The sequence below is a fragment of the Ceratotherium simum genome, chromosome 23 (genome assembly GCF_057802395.1).
Source record: "Ceratotherium simum simum isolate JZ-2026a chromosome 23, ASM5780239v1, whole genome shotgun sequence".
Lineage (NCBI taxonomy): Eukaryota > Metazoa > Chordata > Mammalia > Perissodactyla > Rhinocerotidae > Ceratotherium > Ceratotherium simum.
Window position 1 is genome coordinate 44,008,727 of NC_141922.1, and position 21,991 is coordinate 44,030,717.

The window sequence follows — 21,991 nt, forward strand, 5'->3', positions numbered from 1 at the left end:
CAACATTTTTTGTGGTGGCTTATTGTGAACCAACTTAAGTTAATTTGATGGTTTGTGGCTAAGGGGCATCTTTAGGGAGATGTTGGTAACCCTGATGACAGAGGTAGGTGAGAGCTGTAAGGATCCTCCGCACAACCTTGACATAAGGAGGTAGGTTACAGCAGAGCAGGCCTCTGACCAAAAGCTTTGTCACATCCTTATTTCGTTTGTGGTTGCATTCCAAGTGTCTAAAATATTGCCTGGCACATAGCAGAGGGTCAATAAATGTTAGTTCACTGAATAAATAATTGAATTCTGTCCCATATACAATTATTAAGGAGCAGGCACAAAACTTGATCATCTAACTTGTGCTTTAGGCCTATGAAGTCCCAGCTCTCTGTCCCTCAGGCACTGTGATAAGAGTGCTCCAGTGACAGGATTCGCCTGACGGTCCACAGGAAGGCGATCCCACACAGAGCAGACCTGCAGGTCTGGAACTCGGAAGCACATGAGCTGCTGGACTAGCCAGGTGTGCACATGCTTGTTCACGTGACGACCGAGAGATCGATTTTTAACCAAACTACGTCTTGAACACCGCTAATATCACAAACTCTCCTTGTAAGATCACTTGCTAATTAACAAACCTTCTGGTGCCGCTTGACGGACGTAGTGCCAGCTCACGGGCTGTAGCAGCTGCCACAGGAGTGTGGATCTCTGACTAGGATCTTTCAAATGCTAAGCAACAACCAACCCTGAGGTGTGGATTCTTGGTTAGGATACACCAAATGTTAGCCAACTACCCCTAGAATGTATTTATTTGCTATGACAGATGTATGTGTTTATACTGTTATTAGTATTTTAAATAAATTAGACTCGATAATGTGGGTTCTTGTGTATGGCTTAGTCTTATTCTAATTCCCTACTCATTAAGCCATCAGGGGACTATCATTGCTTCAGAACTATCGCGTTAATCATTTTAAGTCTTTGAGCTAAATTTTTTAAAAAGTTGTGGTAAAAAACACATAACGTGAAATTTAAGAGGGTAGTTAAATTTTGTAGCGTACAGTGCAGTGTTGTTAACTATATGCACATTGTTGTACAGCAGATCTCTAGAATGTTGCATGAGTGAAACTCTATACCCTTTGAACAACAGCTCCCCATTTCCCCCTCCCTCCAGATCTTGGCAACCACCATTCTTCTTTCTGTTTCTATATGTTTTACTACGCTAGGTACCTCATATAAGTGGAATCATACAATATTTGTCCTTCAGTGACTGGCATATTTCACTTAGCATAATATCCTCGAGGTTCTTCCACATTGTAGCATATGACAGGATTTCCTTCCTTTTTTTAAAGGCTGCTTAATTTTCCATTGTATGCATATACCACATTTTCTTTATCCATTTGTCTCTCAATGGACATTTTGGTTGTGTCCACCTCTTGGCTATTGTGAATAATGCTGCAATGAACATGGGAATGCAATATTCTGTTTTCAGTTCTTTTGGATTCATGCCCAGAAGGGAGATTGCTGGATCATATGGTAGTTCTAGTTTTAATTTTTTGAAGAACCTCTATGCTGTTTTCCACAGCAGTTGCACAATTTTACACTCCCACCAACAGTGCACAAGGGTTCCAATTTCTCCACATCTCACCAACACTTGTTCTTTTTTTTTTTTAATTTTATAATGGCCATCCTAACAAGTGTGGTTTTGATTTGCATTTCCTTGGTGATAAGTGATGTTGAGCATCTTTTAATGTACCTGTTGGCTAGTTGTATGTCTTCTTCGGAGAAATGTCTATTCAAGTCCTTGGCCCATTTTAAAATCAGATTATTTGGTTTTTTTTTTTTTTTTCTATTGAATTGTAGGAATTTTTTAATATATTTAACCCTTATTAGATGTATGGTTTGCAAATATTTTCTCCCATTCTGTAGGTTACCTATTCACACTGCTGATTATTTCCTTTGCTGTGCAGAAGCTTTTTAGTTTGATGTAGTCTCACTGGTGTATTTTTGCTTTTGTTGCCTGTGCTTTTGGTATCACATCCAGAAACTAAGTTTCTTAATCACAGTTCTATCAGCAACTGTTTATCTGAATCACAAATGTGCTAATCACAGGTAAAATTCACCGAGGAACACATCTTCCACAACTAACTGTAGCCCGTTTCACTTTCTGAAGCATTTCTGCACACACTCTCCTTTGCTTCTCACCCTGACTCTGAGGGAGGCAGAGATCAGCCCCACCGTACAGATGAGATTCAGGCCCACAGCAAGATATACTGAGGTCCCCCAGTGATGGCAGAGCTGGGAACTTGACCCTAGGCCTCTGGCTACTCTCAGGAAATGATTTCTGTGGTTGTGACTTACTAGGTCTGTGACCTTGACCAAATGATATAACCTCTCAGGACTCAGTTTCCTGATCTGTAAAAATGGGTAAAATGGTAGCACATTCTTTATAACGATGTTGGAGGATTAAATGTGGAATATATATATAGCTCTTAACATTTCACCCAGCAGATAGTAAACTTAATAAATGTGGAATTCTCTTAATTCTGATTAATTAGAGCTAGGGCAGAAGCCAGGATTCTGCCTGTGGGCAGATGTGCTTTCTCCTCTTGCCAAGACGGTCGCACTTGCCTAATCCAGGAGTCAAATGGTGCACACGGGGGACTGCTGACTCAGTCTCTGCAGAGAAATCAGTCATTTTAACAACTGCCCTGCAAGGGGGAAAAAACACTGCTGTTTTTCTCCTTCACTCTCACACTACTACCACACTTGACTTCTGACACCAGACGTGCGGGTTGTCCACACATCAAGCAACGCTCCAACAACAGCCTGATGTCCTACAAGTTAACTCAGTTCTGACACTATCTGCCTGGAGACAGTGCAGACCTCACAGGTCAAAGGCTCAGTGCCACAAGACTGCCCCTACTTCAGAAGCCAGTTGCAAGCCCCAGGTTGTCACCTGTACTTCTGACCGACTGGCTATAAATTGGAGGTTCCCATGACTCTTTCCTCAGATCATTTGCTAGAAGAGCTCACAGAACTCAGAGAAGCCCTTACATTTGCTAGTTTATTATAATAAGGATATGATAAAGGATACAGGTGAACAGCCAGATGAAGAGATACACAGGGCGAGGTCTGGAAGAGTCCTGAGTGCAGGAGCTTTTGTCCCCATGGAGTTGGGGTGCCCTACTCTCCTAGCACATGGATATGTTCACCAACCCGGAAACTCTCCCAACTCCATCCTCGTGGGATTTTTATGGAGGCTTCATCACATAGACAGGATTGATCATTAACTCAATCTCCAGCTTTTCTCCCCTTCCCAGGGCGGGGTGTGGGCAGGGACCTGAAAGTTCCAAGCTTCTCATCATGCCTTGGGCTTTCTGGTGACCAGCCCCCATCCTGAAGCAATCCAGTAGCCCACCTACAGTTCCCTCATTAGAACAAAAGGCACTCCATACCAATAATAGAATAGAACAACTGTAAGAATGTACTACAATAAAAGTCACTGTAGTGCTTGAAAAAAAAAAACAAAAAACCAAAAGACATTCCTATCACCCAGGAAATTACAAGGGTTTCAGGAGCGCTGTGTCAGGAACCAGGGGCAGAGACCAATATATATATTTTCTATTATTTCACATGCCCCAAGTGATGCTTCAGATTAAACAAGTTTTAGGATTAAACGGTACAAATACTGACCTACTCAATATTTACTGCCACCCAAAGCTCAGGCCTGTTGTGTTGTAGATCATGATACTCTTGGGGCTAAGCAGGTGTCAGGAGCAGGAAGTTTATTTCTTTGAGTCCTGCCTGGCTCATCCCCTCTCCTGGGATCCCCTTTCTTGAAATTCAGAGTTTTGTTTTAGCTTTAGTTTTCTGAAAATGCAAATTTTGTCACTTCTCCATCATGGCTGGTCCTTTCCAGTCCTCGGTACATGACCTATTTTTTATTTTTTTTATTTCTTATTGATGTCATCATAGTTGATAACATTGTGAGATTCCAGTTGTACATTGTTATTTGTCAGTCACTGTATAAATGCGCCCCTTCACCCCTTGTGCCCACCCCTGAACCCCCTTCCCCTGGTAACCACCAAACTGTTCTCTCTGTCCGTGTGTTAGTTTATGTTCCGCATATGAGTGAAGTCATACAGTGTTTGTCTGGCTATTTCATTTAACATAATACCCTCCAGGTCCATCCATGTTGTTGCAAATGGGATGATTTTCTCTTTTTTTATGGCTGAGTAGTATTCCATTGTGTGTGTGTGTGTATACATATATATATGTATATGTATACCACATCTTTATCCAGTCATCTGTTGATGGACACTTGGGTTGCTTCCATTTCTTGGCTATAGTGAATAATGCTGCAGTGAACATAGGCATGCATTTGCCTCTTTGGATTGTTGATTTCAAGTTCCTTGGATAAATACCGAGAAGTGGGATAGCTGGATCATAAGGTATTTCTATTTTTAATTTTTTGAGGACTCTCCATAGTGTTTTCCATAAAGGCGGCACCAGTTTACATTCCCACCAGCAGCGAATAAGGGTTCCCTTTTCTCCACATCCTCTCCAACATTTGTTATTTTCTGTCTTGGTGATTATAGCCATTCTCACGGGTGTAAAGTGATATCAGTACATGACCTATTTTTTTTTTTTTTGCGAGGAAGATCAACCCTGAGCTAACTTCCCTGCCAATCCTCCTCTTTTTTTGCTGAGGAAGAATGGCCCTGGGCTAACATCCGTGCCCATCTTCCTCCACTTTATATGGGACCCCGCCACAGCCTGACCTGACAAGCTGTGCATCGTGCGCGCCAGGGATCCGAACCCGGGCCACCAGCAGCGGAGCGCGCATTTAACCGCTATGTGACTGGCTGGCCCTACATGACCTATTTTTAACCAGCCCAACTGTCATCTGGAAAACTAATGTGCGTGCTTTTTTCTCATCACCGATCATTAGTGAAAATGTTAAATATCAACTCCTCTCTCTCAGCACTTGTATCTCTGCCTCTTGGTTGAATCTAAATCGCTGGGTTTGACCTGTTAGGCAGTTACGTGCAGAAGGGGAACTGTGGCATGAGCATATTTTCTCGGCTCACTTGATGAATGAGTCTCCCCAGCCCGCACCTGAGGCCATCCCAAGAGGCCGAGAGGGGTCTCCTGACTTGGCTTTGCAGGCACATCTCCGTGTTATGAGAGGCGATACATGTGGTTTGACAAGGCTTGTCCTTGATTAAGTTCTGCTGGTTATCATTTGCTAATTTAGTGTCTTTTATTTCTAATTTTTTCCCTAGAAGATTTGGTTCAGTGTTTTTCCTGATGTGAAAGTTAGGTGGACTGGTCAATAGCAGCCTGCTCCTTTTCTCGTTTGTTCTTCCATTCAATAAGTGTTTAAGGAGCCCTGACATCCTCTCCTAACTGGTCTCCCTGCCTGGATCTGGATCACCTCAAATCCATCCCTCACACGGCTGCTCCCAGAGTTATCTTTCTAAAACACAAATCCAACCTTGTCAGTCTTGGGCTTAACACCTCTCTCTGCTCCTCAAGGATCAAGTTCCAACTCCTTAGCTTGACGTATGCCATCTTCTCTGCCATCTCTACCCTCAGCTTCATGGGTTCTGTTCTGATAACACAGGCTGCTTCTCATTTGCAGAAATACCATCTCGTTTCTTTACCCATCACCTCTGGGGGCCACATGAAGAGATGGGAAAGCCAGGGAGGGGACTTAGGACCTGTTTGGTGGCAAGGATGGGATGTGCCTCCTCTTCCTGAGCACACAGACAGCTCTGCTACGTGCCTGAGCCTGGGCTTGGCTGAACCAGCAAGGAACAGAGAGTCCATCCTTTGTCCACCTCACCAGCTTGCTCTGGGGGCTGCTGCCTTTCTGCCCCATCTACCAGCCTCTCTCAATTGACGCCCCTGCCTTCATCTCCTGAGATAGGGAGTGGGTCCCTGGGAGTCAGGAACTCCAGTTTGCACCTCCCCCCCTCAGGTGAGGAGCCCTATCAGACCACGTGATAGTGATCAAGAGGTCATCGTGGGGTCATGTCTTGCTGACAGTGGGTGCTTATCTCTGTGGACAACCTCTCTTTTTACCTCTTAGCTGGCTTATAAAATTTTATATCCTGTATATTATATCCTGTCAGTTGCTTCTTATTTTCTATCTCAAATGGTCTTGAGTCTTCATATATAATTCCTTCTCTTCCATATAAACAATCTATCTAGTGTACTTTCTATAGAACTAAAAATCGGGTTGTGATGTTGTGTGTGTTTGTCTGTGCATGGAGGAGAGGGGTTTCTGGAGAAGGGGGATTTTCTCTGGAGTCTCTTTTCCACTGGAGCCCTCAAGGGCTCAAGAAGGACCATCTTTATATTTCTTATCTTTCTCATCTTTATATTTCCACACTGATACACTATGAGTACTGCATGTCAAGGCAGAGATAAGAAGCAAAGATGAATGTAACACAGTTTTTCCTCTCAGAGACGTTATGGTCAGTAATGATCTAAAGTAGATAACCAAATAATTAGCATTGTGGGGCAGGTACGGTGAGGTTACAGAGGACGTGCAGCTCATCCATTTGTGGATGGAGGGTGGTGATCAGGGAAGCCAGTATGGAGAGGACAGCACTGAGCCAACGCCTGACAAAGGGGAGAGTTTTCCGTTGTTAGAGAAGGGCAGGTTGAGCTAATGCATCCGTGTGTCAGACGCTCCAGGAGTTTTTCTCCTCACAAGCAGATCTTAGCTTTTCTGTTTAACCAATGAGAAACTGATATAAACTAAAGTGAAAGGACAGACAGCTCACCAAGAGGTCCTGTGTCCTCCAGGCCTGGAAAAGTGAACAAAATAGTGCAGTTTCCATAATCCATAAGGTACCTTTTGGACTTTGCTTTGGTTCCTTCATCTTTTTGAGGTCCTGGTACCATTGAGACTCTGACAAAAGCTACATAGCCTCTTCCTAGAAAAAAATTCACATGTGTGCATATATATATATGATATTTAGATTTTGGTTTCTAGGCGTTCACAGATCCCTGGAACTGTGAAGCCCTGGAAGCCCTTTAATTCCAGTTAAGACGCCCAACTTTAGGGCTGTTCCACTCTGCAGCAGGTCTCTAGGATTTCAATTTTTTTCCATGTAGAATCATGGACTCTATGGCTTGAGAGAGAACTTAAAAGTCACATAGGACCAATTGCTGAAATGACATTTAAGTCCCTTCTATGCTAACTTGTCACATGTTGTTAAAGCCTATACTTGAAAGCTTCCAGAGTTGGGAACTTGCTATATTTTGAAGCAACTCTTTCTGTCTTGGGTAGGCCTAACTGTTAAATTCTTCCTCATACTAAACCAGAATTGGCTTCCTTATTCTCCGTTCCTGGTCCCATCCGGCCTGGCCTGGAACAAGAGGAGACCGTCTGTCTTTCAGTTGCCTCTGCTAACCTCTCCGTGGGTTTACAGTCCTTGGTTTTGAGGTTTGGATCCTGAGGTCCCTAGGAAGTCATTCTTCATACAATGCAGAAATCTCTATATAACATTTTCCAAGATGTCTTCTGAGAACTCTCTTGAGAATCAGTAAGTTTCTGCTAAACGAATGAAGTATCCCAGGGTTAAATAAATTTGAGGAGTGCTGCACTGATTTCCTCTTCTAGGAGAGTTAGAAGCTCTGATAAGTCCTGCAGGAAAGACTTTTTCATGGCTCTATTATCATTCTGAGAAGAGATTTTTGCTGACAATGAATTGAAAACTGTGTTCTATAAGAGAGTTTTTAAAGGAGTATAGAGAATGAACCTTTTAAGAGATCTCATGATCCCAAAATTAATTTTCCTTCTTTTTTTCCCTACACAGCCTCTTGATTTTGAAACAGCAGCTGTTCACAACATTGTGTTCCACGCGGAAAATCTTGAGCCTCTGGTGTCTGGTGTAGAGTACAATGCCAGCTCTTTTGCTGCATTCAAGCTTATTGTGACAGACGTAAATGAAGTACCCCAGTTTTCCCAACAAGTTTTCCAAGCAAAAGTCAGTGAAGATGTGGCTATAGGCACTAAAGTGGGCAACGTGACTGCCAAGGATCCGGAAGGTCTGGGCGTAAGGTAGAGGCAAGCCGACCTGTGCTGAGACCAAGGCCAGGGGGAGGAGGAAAGGCTGGGAGGGGCAGAGAAGCTTGCCTGACTCCAGCTGCTCCTCTAAGGGAGTAGCCAGTGATCTGAAGCCATACCCTAGTGCCTTTGGTCAACTTGACCTCGGTTCCAGCAGGCGTAAGTTCGCTGGGGGACATCAATGAGAATCTAGGCTCAGGCAAGTGGGAAGCACGTCAGATTCCTTCCCAGCCCACTTGCCACAGGTCCCAGCTGACAGCCGGTGAGTTCAGGAGATGGGATCCGGAGACTGGGCTGCCCAAAGCCAGGCCCTGTGTCTGAATCAGTCACGGGGGCCGGGATTTGGGGAAGTGTTCCAGCCCAGCCCAGCCCAGCCCCTAAGGTGTACTGGGTTCTAGACAGAGAGAATGAAGCAAAAGCCCAACTGGACAGACTCAGCCACCTGACAGGGTTAAGGGAATCTTCTGGGTGGAGAGCGCATAGGTTCCCCGGCTCTGCAGAGAAGAGGCCCTGGGCAACAAGACTCATTCCACGGTTCACCCCCGAGAGGCTAGTGCTCAGGGTGAAGTGGTTAAACAAAAGGCGTAAATCTTTCCATCTTAGCAATTCTCAATTATTATTATTATTATTTTTTTGTGTGAGGAAGATCGGCCCTGAGCTAACATCCGTTGCCAATTCTCCTCTTTTTGCTGAGGAAGACTGGCCCTGGGCTAACATCCACGCCCATCTTCCTCTACTTTATATGGGACGCCGCCAGAGCATAGCTTGACAAGCGGTGCGTTGGTGCGTGACCGGATCCGAACCGGTGAACCCCGGGCCGCCAAAGCGGAGGGCACGCACTTAACTGCTTGCACCACCAGGCCAGCCCCCTCAATTAATTTTTTTCAGTGTGCATTTTTAAGGCACACAGATTTGCCTTGAAAATGTGCATTGACAATTAATTTGCCCAAGATATAGATGTATGTGTATATATCCATATCTGTATCAATATCTATAAGCTCTTTAAGATTATATAGTTAATAAGCACATAGATAGGATTTGAACCCAGATCTTTTGCTTCTATTGTATAACATTACTCCTGCTGTCTATGGCATGATAGATATTTCAGCATGACTTAAATCAATGCATGTGGTTATGAATGACAATTCCTTAAGTTTCTCTAAACATTTGAGGGGAGTCTCCTCTCATTTAGCTGTCATTTAGGCACTTGGAATCACTTCTAAGACCTTTTCCCGATTGTCTGTCAAGGAGTAAAGTTCCATCCACTGTTTTACTCTCTACCCCCTCCTCTAGTTTCATAAAGACAAACATGAGAGGAGAGAACAGTGCGGGTCATACTGTATGGCTTAGTGTAGATACTACTCTATACTTCAGAGCCACAAATGATGATGGGGCACAAAAGGTTTATCTTTTTACAACCATTTATTGTTTAACAAATGCATCTGCCTCCTTCATGAGAATCCTTTAAGAATCATTAAAGACAAGTGAATAAAAATTTGAGTTTATGAGTGGAGATCACAAAGGCATTTAAGAAAATGTCTCAATGGATCAAGGAAAAGATATAGCATATATACTGTTAAGTTGAGATCAGGAAGATGAGGAAGAAGACTGAGAAGGGGAGTGTCCTGTAAGAGACAGTGCTGGAAGACAAAGGAAAAAGAGCTTTCAAGAATGAGGAATAATCACTAGTTCAGATCCTAGTAATAAGTCAGGTAAGAATTAAGGTGGACTCCAAAGTCTTTGGCCTGAGCAAGTTAATTCTTCTCTTTCTCTCAGCTCCACAAACTTAGAATCCATCAGCACCCAATGAATCCTAATCCAATCCACCCACAAATATTAGAGATTCTTTTCAATGAAGCACATCCAGAATCCAGTTGCTTCCCACCACTTCCGCCACGGTCCAGGCCACCGTCTTCTCTTTTCTGGTTCTGTCCTTGCCCCTGCCACTCCTCCATCCCACCCTGACTCTATTCACTACAACCAGAGTGGGTCTTTAAAAAAGTAAATCAGATCATGTGACTCTTCTTAAAATCCTCCAACGGGTTCCTATCTCACTCAGGATGAAATCCCAAGGACATAGGATTTCTTGTTTATCACCTTTACGCACAGCCTAGCACAGTGCTTGGATATAGAATATACTAACATTGGGAAAAAAATTAATTTGATGAACACATAACTTTTTAATCATTCTCTTATTCCTGGACATGTAGGTTGTTTCCAGTATTTTTTGTATTATAGAAAATTTTTTGAATATATATATATATGTATATAATTCTTTTTTAACTTCTATTACATTGTTTTTTATTTAGGGAAAATTTCCAGAGGTGAGATTCTTTGGTCTAAAGATTTGGACAACCTTGTGGCTGTGATGTGTTGCTTCCCAAAGGGCTGTACCAGTTGGTTTTCCTGTGGTTCTAGTCTTTTCTCTCTCAAATTTGTCTTTCACACACCTACCAATGAGTTCCATTGAAAACGTAAATATGACTAGGTCACCTTCCTGCTTAACACCATTCCATGGCAGCCCATTGCTTCCCATGATCTGGCCCTTTCCAGTCTCCCTGGCTTCATCTTCTGCCATCCACTGCTTCCCATGTTTATCCCAACACTGGTGGAATGTCTCATTCCCACACCTACCAAGCTATTCCTTGGCTTCTCCGTGGTAGCTCATGCAATCCCTTCTGCTTGAAGCATCCTCCTTTTTCTTGCCTTAGTTAACATCTCCTCCTTCAGAAAGACTTCTCTGATTCCCATGAACTCCTCTGGGTTTCCATAGGACCGCTTCCATTGTATTTACCACATTTTATTAGAATTATTTACTTCTGTGTCTGTCTCCTCCACTGGCCTAAAAGCCCCTTTTTGTAATTTCCTCTCTTGGTCCGCTGCCTGGTATTTGCTAAGCACTCAATGGATGTTTGTTGACTGAGGGAGTTCACTGTGCCACCAGCAGCTGAGTATCCACCCATTTCGTTGGAATTCTTTGAATGCCAGAAAAGTTTCACTTTTTCCCCCCAGAGTTTGTGACTATATCTTTTCTAATAAAACAAGTACAACTACCACTTTGTAAGGACGAATAAATCCTCCTTTTGAAGATAGATGGTATAAAAATAAAGCAATAATAATATTACATAATGATTCTTTAAATATATCGTAAATAATATGCAAGGGATAGTGCTGTTATAGTAGCATTGTGATGCATAAAGTATCTTCACAGTTTCACACATGGTGATGTGGGCTTTCTTCTGCTCTTTTCACTTTATGAAGGTATTCACTGAGAGGTGACACGAGAGGTTGGCTGAAAATTAACCCCGCCACTGGTGAGATCTTTAGTGCGGCTCCGCTGGACAGGGAAACTGAAAGTCTGTATCGGGTACAAGTATTGGCAACTGAAGTAGGTGAGCAAAAAAAAAAAAAAAGGTAACAAATTATTAGGGGATATATCAATGGAAATTGGAGGGGAGGTGAGGTGAGTGGGAAACTACATTGAGTCAAATTGTCATAATTTCTTATAGCGGAAGGAAGAGAGGGGTACAAAAGTGCATGAAAATGCTCATGCCTTCCTGGTTTTGTTCAAGATGAGAACCACCTGTGCCCCTGAGCAGGGCTTTTTCAGGCAGGGTTGTACCTGGAGGCTGGCTCCACTTCAGGGATGCTACTCACTCTGTGGTTTGCTGTAGGGGCTGCAGCTTCTAGGAAGGTTCCTGTACCCCCGCTGAAGCACCCCCCTTCATCTAAAGTGGTTGTGGTGTTCTCCTGGGAGTGAGGTCAAACCGCTGCCCTGTTGACCCAGACCATTATGTGCTCCTTCAGCCTTAAACTGCAGTCACTCAGGTCTCATCCTTTTTGAGACAGAAAATGTTTTATGCAGTGCTCTCAACTTCGGTACGTGCCAGAATCACGTGGGAGCTTGTTCAGTACAGATACTAAGAGTTCACTCCTGGAGATTCTGAATCAGCAGGTTTGGGTGGCCCTGGGTGTCTGTGAAATAGGGTGAACTTTTGAGAGGAAAGACTTTTACATAGATAATCCAAGGATGTTTGAATCATCCTTGTATAATCTTTGCATGCCATTTAATTCAGTTGTGGTGATATATATCACCCACTGGTTCTGAATGTACGGCTCCAGGGAATTTAAAAAATAAAATAAAAATTAACTCACAGGAATAGTGTGCTTACCAGTGATAAGGCTGGTGATTAAAACATTGTTTCTCTGCATAAAGGGAATTTTCCAATTTAGAGTAGAAATTCTGAAGGTCTTATGCTGATCAGAGCCTCTAATTAGATAGTAAGTATATCTGCCTGGTTTACCAAAAAAGAGAATTGAACAAATTACAGCTAAATAACTCTCATTTTAGACAAAAAAATAAACTTTCAAAATGTGAGGCCCAGGGTTGGGAGCTCTAATGGGGAACATTCCAGTAGATAGGAATCATAAAAATGGTCCCTGCATGTGAAAAGATGAAGAAAACAAAAGTAGGGCAGTCAAGTTAAACCAGTGGGGTTAGAAATGCAGCAGTGTGTGCCGCGTGTGGGATGGCTGCCTGGCAGTGGACGGGCCTTGCTGACGCGGTCGGGTCAGCTCTGTCTCCCTTGCTGGCTTCTAGTTAGGCGCATTCCACTCCCACATTGTATACATTTAACTCTTAATTTAAAAGCTCCTATTAACCATCAGGAAGTTTCTGGCGGAGCCTTGAGCTGTGCACTCTCCTACGACATACTGTGGGGATCAACACTTCACTTCGGAGGTGTCCTCAAGGGCTCTCACATTTCAGAAACGTCATGAATCAAAACCAGCGTCCAAAACCCGGCTCCATTGGCAGTGGTTGGCGCTGAAATGATGTAGACAGAGGAAATGACTGCAAGAGCACGGTGGCTTTTCCTTCTTGGGTTAAGTGTAGTCAGGGGCATGGAAGAAAGTGAGAAGAAAAGCAAGAAAATGGGTTTACTGGCGTCCAAGCAGGTCAGAGCGAGAAACTGTAGCAACAGCGGCTGTGGCTGACGCCAGGGAGAACGAGAGCAGTCAGCGTGGACATGCGCTGACAGCCCTGTTTTAAGCACTCAGTGTAACAACTTACTCCTCATACAACACTATGGGCAGGTACTATTAGTGACCATATTTTATGGATGAGGAAACCAAGGCACTGAGAAATTAGGTATCTCGCGTGTGATCACACAGCTACCAACTGGTCAGGCTGCGGAGTCCAAATTTTTCACCCCTGCACTACAGTAAATAATGTTTGTGCGTCTCTGTACTATTTTCTAAGAACACTACTGTGGGATCCTCACAAAGCCACATGTTTTACAGCTCAAGAAATGAGGCTTAGAAAACTTAACGAACATGCCCAAGTCAGTGTTGATGAGCAGTTGAGGGTGTGAGCTCTAGAGTCAGACCTCCTGGGTTGGAAGCCTCTCTCCTGCTGTGTGACCTTGGGCAAGTCACACAACTTCTCTGAGCTTCAGTCTTCTCATCTGTAAATGCACCTCAGAGTTGTTTTGAAGTAATGGGTATAAAATATTAGTACATAAATATTAGTTATTATTATTATCATTAAAACTATTTAATTAGTAATGAAATCAGGTCTGATTCTAAAAGCTTGTTTTCTTTCCGCCACCTCTACTACCTTTCTACTACCTTCCTTTCTACTACCAACTGCTTAAATTGTAGTTGTTTTTTTTTTAAAGAAAAGGAAATATCCTTCCTTGTTAAGAGGAAAATGAGAAAGCTGATTCCATGTTTCCATCACTCATTCTGTAGGTGGATCCTCCTTGAGCTCCACGGCGAATTTCCACCTGACCCTTACGGATGTGAACGACAACCCCCCACGGCTAGTCAAGGAGTACACAGGCTTGTTCTTCTGCTATCCCCTCAAAGCACCCGGCAGTCTCATTTTTGAGGCTACTGATGATGATCAGAAGTCATTTCGTGGTCCACAGTTTACATTTTCCCTTGGCAGTAAAAGCTTACAAAGTGACTGGGAAGTTTCCAAAGTCAATGGTGAGTTGTCAAAAGTACATCGAGAAAAACACTGATGGATGATGAAATTAGTTTTTATTTGCCTTGGTGTGCTTGCAGCACTCAACACAGAGCTTTCTTCCAGGCTTCAGGAAGGAGGTTCACGCTTTGGAAACTTGCACGGAGAAGCTCTCCAGAGGGGAGACAGCCCTGGGCTTTGGAGGAAGGAAAGGTTGTAAACACACAGCAGCCCCCTTAGTGCAGATGGATAGTTGAACAACCTGAGCAGCATTTGCAACATTTCCAATGGCAGCTGAGAAACAGATTTCACAATGATTTTTTTGTGTGTGTGAGGAAGATCAGCCCTGAGCTAACATCCATGCCAATCCTCCTCTTTTTTGCTGAGGAAGACCGGCCCCGGGCTAACATCCGTGCCCATCTTCCTCCACTTTATGTGGGACGCTGCCACAGCATGGCCTGACAAGTGGTGCGTTGGTGCGCGCCCGGGATCCGAATCTGGGCCACCAGCAGCGGAGCACGCGCAGTTAACCGCTATACCACAGGGCCAGCCCCTCACAATAATTGTTGAAAACAGTTTTATTGAAATATAATTGACATACAATAAACAGCACATATTTAAAGTGTACAATTTTATAAAAACTGATATGTGTATACACCATTGAAGCCACCTGCACAATCAAGATAAGAGCATTTCCACGTCTCCCCGCCAGAGATTTTCATGCTCTGTTGCATTCCCTATCTTCCATCCCGCCCTCTCCAACCCCTTCCGCAAGTGACCACTGATCTACTTTCTGTCACTATGGATTAGTTTACACTTTCACGAATTTTATCTAAATAAAATAATACAGTATGTAGTCTAAGTGAAATTAGCCAGACAATTTCGGGAATTATCCATGTTGTTGTGTGTATCAATACTTGGCTTCCATATCCACAGGTTTCTCATCCAGGGGATTCAACCAACTACAGATGGAAATGTACTAAACATGTACAGACTTTTTTTATGTCATTATTCCCTAAACAGTACAGTATGACACTATTTACATAGCATTTACATTGAATTAGGTAATATAAGTAATCCAGATGATTTAAAGTATATGGGAACCAATTTATATAAGAGACTTGAGCATTTGCAGATTTTGGTATCCACAGGGGTTCTGGAACCAACTCCCTGGGGATACTGAGGGGTGACTGTACTTCATTCCTTTTTATTGTTGAGTGGTAGTCACAATTTGTCATCCATTCACTTATTGATTGTCATTTAGGTTGCTTCCAAGTTTCAGTATTACAAATAAAGCTGCTATGAACATTGTGAACAAGTATTTTGTAGGAGCACATGCTTTCATTTTTCTTGGTTAAATACCTAGAAGTGGAATGGCTAAGTCATATGGTAGGTGTATGGTTAAATTTTTAAGAAAATGTCAAATTGCTTTCCCGATAGTTTGTAACATTTTACATTCCCACCAGTGTGTGAGAATTCTAGACACTCAGCATTCTCGCCGATACCCGCTATGCTCAGTCTTTTTAACTTTAGCTCTTCTAGTGGGAGTGTGGTAGTATTTCCTTACGGTTTTAATTTATATATTTCCCTCATGACTAATGGTGTTTGGCATCTTTTCATGTGCTTCTTTGCCATCCATATATCTTCACAGGTGAAGTGTCCGGTCAAATATTGTGCCCATTTAAAAAATTTGGCTGTTTGGCTTTTATTGTTGAGTCATGGGCATTCTTTATATAGTCTAGAAACAAGTTTTTTGTCAGATATTTTCTCCCAGGCTGTGGCTTCCATTTTCATTTTGTAACAGTGTCTTTTGAAGAGCAAATTTAAAATTTTTGATGATGTCTGATTTATTGATTTTTTTTCTTATATAATTTGTATGATATTTTTTTGAGTGAATTTTTGCCAAACCCAAGGTCACTAAAATTTTCTAATTTTTTTTTCTCCCAAAGGTTTTATAGTTTTAGCTTTTACATTTAGCTCTACGATCCATTTCAAGTTAATTTTTGTATATGGTACGTGGTAAAGGTCAAGGTTCGTTGCTTTTAATAGGGCTGTCTAATTCTTCTAACACTATTTATTGACAATATCCTTTTCACATTAAATTGTCTTGGCAGCTTTGTCAAAAATCAAGTGACCACGTATATATGGATCTATTTCTGTGCTTTCTTTTCTGTTTCATTGATCTCTTTCTGTATCTTTAATACTACACCGTTTTGATTACTGTAGTTCCCTAATAAGACTTGAAATCAGGTAGTATAATTTTTCCAACTTTGTTATTTTTCAAGATTATTTCATCTATTCTAAGTCTTTTGCATTTCAATATACATTTCAGAATTTAGCTTGTCCATTTCTACCAAAAAAGCCTATGGAGATTGTGATTGGGATTGTGTGAATCTATAGCTGAAACTGCAGGAGAATCGACATCTTAATAAAATTACATCTTCTAATCTGTTAACATGATATATGTCTTCATTTATTTAGGTATTTTTAATTAAAATTAATTTTTCTGAGCAATGTGTTGAACTTTTATAGTTCTTGCAAAATTTCTCCTAAGCATTTCATATTTTTGATGCTATTTAAAAATTTTTAATTTTTAAGTAATTCCAGGATATAGAAATATAATCGATTGTTATGTGTTGCTCTTGTATCCTATAACACTGCTGACCTCACTTATCAGTTCTCTCTCTCCCTTTGTTTAAGATTCCATAGATTTTTCTACATAGATGATCGTATTGTCTGTGAATAACAACAGTTTTATTTCCTTTCTAATCTGGCTGTTGAATAAAGGTAGTGAAAGCAGAAATACCTCCCCTTGATCTTAGGGAGAAAGCATTCAGTCTTTCACCATTAAATATGATGGTAGCTGTAGTTTTTATGTAGATGCCTTTATCAGATTGAGGACTTGATCTTCTAGTCCTAACTTGCTGAGTTTTTTTTTTTTTTTTTTTATTGGAGTGGATGCTAAAATTTTCAAGTGCTTTTTCTGCATCTACTGAGATGCCTGTCTGGTTGATTTGTTTTTTTGGTCTGTTAATTAGTTATTGATCAACTTTTGGACTTTAAGCCTGTCTTCTATTCTTGGAATAAAGCCTACTTGGTAGTGAAATATTAGCATTTTTATATATTGTTGGATATGATTTGCTAAAATTTTAAGGATTTTTCCATCTATATTCATGAGGGATATTGGTCTGTATTTTTCTTTTCTTGTAGTGTCTTTGTCTGGTTTTGGTATTAGAGTAATGCTGGCCTCATAGAATGAGTTAGGAAATGTTCTACCTTTTCAATTATCTGGAAAAGTTTGTGTAAAATTATTTTTTATTTCTTCCTTAAAGTTTGGCAGAATTCACCAGTGAAGCCATCTGGGTCCAGAGTTTTCTTTGTAGGAAGTTTTAACTACAAATTCAATTTCTTTAATAGGTGCAGGGCTATTCAAATTACAGATTTCTTCTTGGTTGAGCTTGTTAGCTTGTATCTTTCAAATAATCTGTTGATTTCATTTGATTTGTCTAATTTATTGGCACAAAGTTATTCATAATATTATATCGTTCTCTTAATATGTGTAGACTATGTAGTGATATCACCTTATTCTGATGTTGGAAAATTATGTCTCTTTTTTTCCTGATCAGTCTGGTTAGAGGTTATTAATTTTATTCATATTCTCGAAAAAACCAGCTTTTGGCTTCATTGATTTTTCTCCTTCTTGTTTTGTATTTAATTGCTCCAACCTTTATTATTTCCTTTATTCTTCTTATGTTGTATTTAATTTGTTCTTCTTGTTCTATTTTTATTATGGTAGAAGCTGAAGCAATTCTTGAAAACTTTTTTCTTTGTTAACATAAGTGTTTGGCGTTATAAATTTATCTCTTTGTGTCGCTGTAGCTGCAGTCCACAAAGTTTGATGTATTGTGTTTTCATTTTCATTTAGTTCAAAACACTTTCCAATTTCCCTTTATATTTCTTCTGTGACCCATGGGTTATTTAGAAATGTGTTATTTAGTTTCCAAATATTTGGGTATTTGCTACATCTTTCTGGTTACTGATTTCTAACTTAATTCTGTAGTCACCAGAGAACATTTGACTGGAATACTTTTAAATTTATTGAGTCTTTTCTTTCAGTATTTTAAAGATATTTCTCCCCTGTGTTCTGGATTGCATTGTTTCTTCCTTGTTCCCTTGAATGTAATGTATCTTTCTTCTCTGGATGCTTTTAAGATTTTCTCTTGATCACTAGCTTTAAGTAATTTGATTGTTATATGCCTTGATGTAGTTTTGTTTCTTTTTCTTTTTCCTGAGATTTGCTGACCTTCTTGGATCTGAGGATTTAGAGTTTTCATCAAATTTGGAAAAAAATTAGTAATTATTTCTTCAAGTATTTTTTCTCTAATTCAGTGTTTGCTGCAACTTTATAGAACATAACTACAGGGAATAATGATAACTGACTGTTTTGGCATTTGTACAGAGAAATCATGGATTAAGAACTTAAAGGATGCTTTAGCCTTTTTGACATTATGACAGGCACATGTGGAGTGGTGATATTTTGGGTAGTTTAACCCTTACATCGAACCATTTCCCAGTCAACCGTAGTATATGATGCAAAGATGAGCTTTCTTCCTGCTGACCCAGGGGTCTGAAGTTGTGTTTTCATGTCATTCATTTTTTCCCCTATTCTGAAAGGATCTCATGCCAGACTCTCCACCAAGCACACAGGCTTTGAGGAGGGAGTTTACAACATCCCAATCCACATCAATGATGGTGGTCGGCCACCCTTGGAAGGGACTGTCTCTTTACCAGGTGTGTATTTTGCTGCAGGCAACTTGGGGTAATGTTGGTCACCATGGGTAGTTTGAGAGAATTCTTATCTTTGATTTGGGATTCTGCAACTCTTCACTTGAACATTTATCCTACCACATACTGTTCTGCTTTTTAGTTACTTTCTGCACGTGTATGGAAGGAACGTGTTTCCGGCCAGCAGGTCACCTGGCTGGGATACCCACTGTGGGCATGGCGGTTGGTATACTCGTGACCACCTTTCTGGTCCTTGGTGAGTATGATTTCTCAGACCCAAAGGTTTCTGTCCTGGGCCTCAGAAATATGAGCTCACCTCAAAGTCTGTCTTAATGGGCTGGTCTGGTGGCTGCTCAAATGGCAACCTAGGCACTAGCCAAGAATGTAGATCACCAGTCAATCAAATCAGACTTTCCCGGTTGGGAGACACTGCGTTAGCACCACCATCTACCTGTCATTGCTTTGTTGTCTATTTTGGGAAATATAACACGAGAGGCTTTAAAGCATAAATTATGTTTTATGCTAGTCACCAAGCTTTTGTAATGAAAGACAAAGAAATGCAAGAGCTGTGCCCCTGCTGTGTGTCAGGCACTCTGCTTGATGTGCGGGATACAATGATGGGCAAGACATACAAAGATCCTGCACTCCCAGAGCCTTATGATCTAGTCTCCTATCACTGGAACAGGTAGAAGTTAGCCTTCTGATGGAACGCCGACATACCTGAAATGTTGCAGAACTTCCCTCTGTATATCTTCATGACTGTGGACCCTGATTCTTTATTACCCCAGAATAATTCCATTCTGGCTTGGCCCCTGGCCTGGCTGGACAGCAGAGTCCCCTATTCTAGCTGTCTTCATTTTTGTGAACAGCTCAGTGCCTGCTATATGATAATGCTCTTTCAGTTGTCTTGGCCGCAAGGTAAGAATTAGAAATAGATACTTCGTCAATTCATGTGCACTGAGTGAAGGGGTTTGCACAGTTTCACATCCTTTCTCTTTTAAAAGAGGGACTGGGATTACTCTAAGTATTCTTAATTGTTCTCTCAACATCTGGTCTTTCCTTCCATGACCCAATCTGTCGCATTGGACTGATTCACAACTCTAAGAGGAATCTCATTTGCTTATACCCTTCCATCTAAATTGCTCATTATTATGACATGGAAGGGACTTTATGATGTGGCCATTACCCATCCTAACGTGTGCATGGTGACCATCATTTCTCCCTGAGGACTACAGTCTGGTGCACACCTTTCATATTAATTAAGTTGGCTTTTTGAGGTCCACTCACCAAGCTCCCCATACCTCCATGCCTTTTCTTATTCTATTTGTCCACCCATCTTGAAAAGATTTTTGAGTTTATGCACCAAATATCAATTTTCTAACATGGCCATTTAATCCCATAATTTTACCACAAATTAGAGTATGGATGAGTTTGGGGATATCTAGAGATAGAAGTAATAGGATCGTACAGTTTCATATTCTTTTTTCAAAATAGGATTGGGATTATTGCAAGATTCTTAATGGGTCTCTGAGCATCCAGTCTCTCTGCCATGATTCCTCCTGTAAATTTACTGCCAGGTTAATTTCCTTAAAACAACTTCCTTTTTCATATTGGTCTCTGATTAACAGTATGTGTTTAGTGATAAAAATGCACAACGTAATTTTGTAGGAGTTCGGAGATGGGAGAAACCAGAGAGGTTAGGTAGTCTACTCAAGCTGGAGCCATGAGGAAGGTGCCAAAGAAAATGTGATATTTCGTGTCACGGTGAAAGTAGGCTTTCAGTAGGTGAACAGGTCAGAGAACAGCTTTTTGGTTGTTCTGATTGGACTTTTTCCTCTAAGGAAGGGGAAGAAGGACTAGAATCAACATTTATCGAGTATGTGCAAAGTTCAGGAACTCTATCAGATGCTTATACACTTAGTCTTCAGAGTGGTGCAGGCGCTAGGTCCTATATTCCTTGATAGAGACCCAGCAATGGCCACCAGCTTAGATATGATTTGGGACTTGATACATACTTACTGACAACAAGATAAGTGATAAGCTTACTCATCCAAGAAACTAATGCCTAGAATCTCTTATTCACCAGGACAACGAAATGTTGTTGAACCACAAACAAAAATGAAGTTACATGAGTCATTTTTTCCTACCAGGGTCCTGCATTATAAATGAATGTGACAGTACATTTTAAGATTCCAGCCATTTGACCCTGAGTTTTCTCTTTTAGGTATAATTTTAGCAATTGTGTTTATACGAATGAAGAATAAAGGCAAAGACAGTGTCAAAAGTGCTCAGGCATCTGAAGTCAAACCTCTGAGAAACTGAATTTGAAAAGGAATGTTTGAGTTTATGTACCAAGTGCTATTTCAGTAACACAACTGTTTAATCCCATAATTTTACATTTCATCCAACATGTGCACTATAATTTTTCACAGATACCCTTTTGCCCTTTAATGTTTTATTACTCTTAGATATTTTGTGTGCTATAAACATTAGAGATATTTCCCATGACACTTTTTCCCTCTGCAAAAGCCTTAGCTATTTATCCAAAAACAAAATGTGTGTGTCTTTCCCCTCTAGGGAAAGATGGGCTGATGAGATATTCTGTTCATTTTTTCTTCATTGAGGAGGTTTGTCAGTTGTCCACCACAAAATTTCTAGGATTCCATTTCTGCTTTATCTGATTCCATTCTCCTTCCTCATGTCTCCTTTGGCATTTTGCTAATTTTAAAACTTTTGTTGGAGAAAAGAACAAAGTGGAATCTAAAGGGAAAAAAAAAGGGGGCAGACTAGTCCCTCAGTTTGAACAGAAACTCTTCGGTGTTATCAGCCTTCTTTAGTCCCGTGTGGCTTATGTTGCTCTTCGTTTAAGGTTTTACCACTTGGGAATGGCACAAGGCCACCACATAGCCCTTGGTGTGAAACAAACACTGACTGGTCTACTCACCACCTACCATGCTTACATGCTGCGCGTGTTTTCTTGATGTGTATGTTAATAAAGTTCTGGTTATTGTATATTTAATGTGTGGAGGAAAATAAAGAAGCACGAAAGAAGTAGTGACAAAAATCAAGAATAAAAGTTGGCTGTGCTTGTTTTTGTTTTCCGAATCTCTTTGGCTCTGCTTCCTCGTTCTTTGCATTTGCTGAGGGAAGGACTGGATACCAATGGTTAC

The 21,991-nt window shown here is 41.1% G+C and overlaps 1 protein-coding gene across 1 annotated transcript in view; it reads left to right on the plus strand.

The window, feature by feature from the left end:
• CDH17 (cadherin 17) overlaps window positions 1–21,143 on the plus strand; it is a 51,598-nt gene extending 30,455 nt beyond the window's left edge. Inside the window, exons 11-16 of the mRNA XM_004431169.3 lie at window positions 7,818–8,062; window positions 11,330–11,460; window positions 13,820–14,059; window positions 18,711–18,827; window positions 18,964–19,077; window positions 21,046–21,143. Coding sequence (XP_004431226.3) covers window positions 7,818–8,062; window positions 11,330–11,460; window positions 13,820–14,059; window positions 18,711–18,827; window positions 18,964–19,077; window positions 21,046–21,143 — 945 coding nt within the window. The remainder of the gene's footprint in view (window positions 1–7,817; window positions 8,063–11,329; window positions 11,461–13,819; window positions 14,060–18,710; window positions 18,828–18,963; window positions 19,078–21,045) is intronic.
• The last annotated feature ends 848 nt before the right edge of the window (window positions 21,144–21,991 follow it).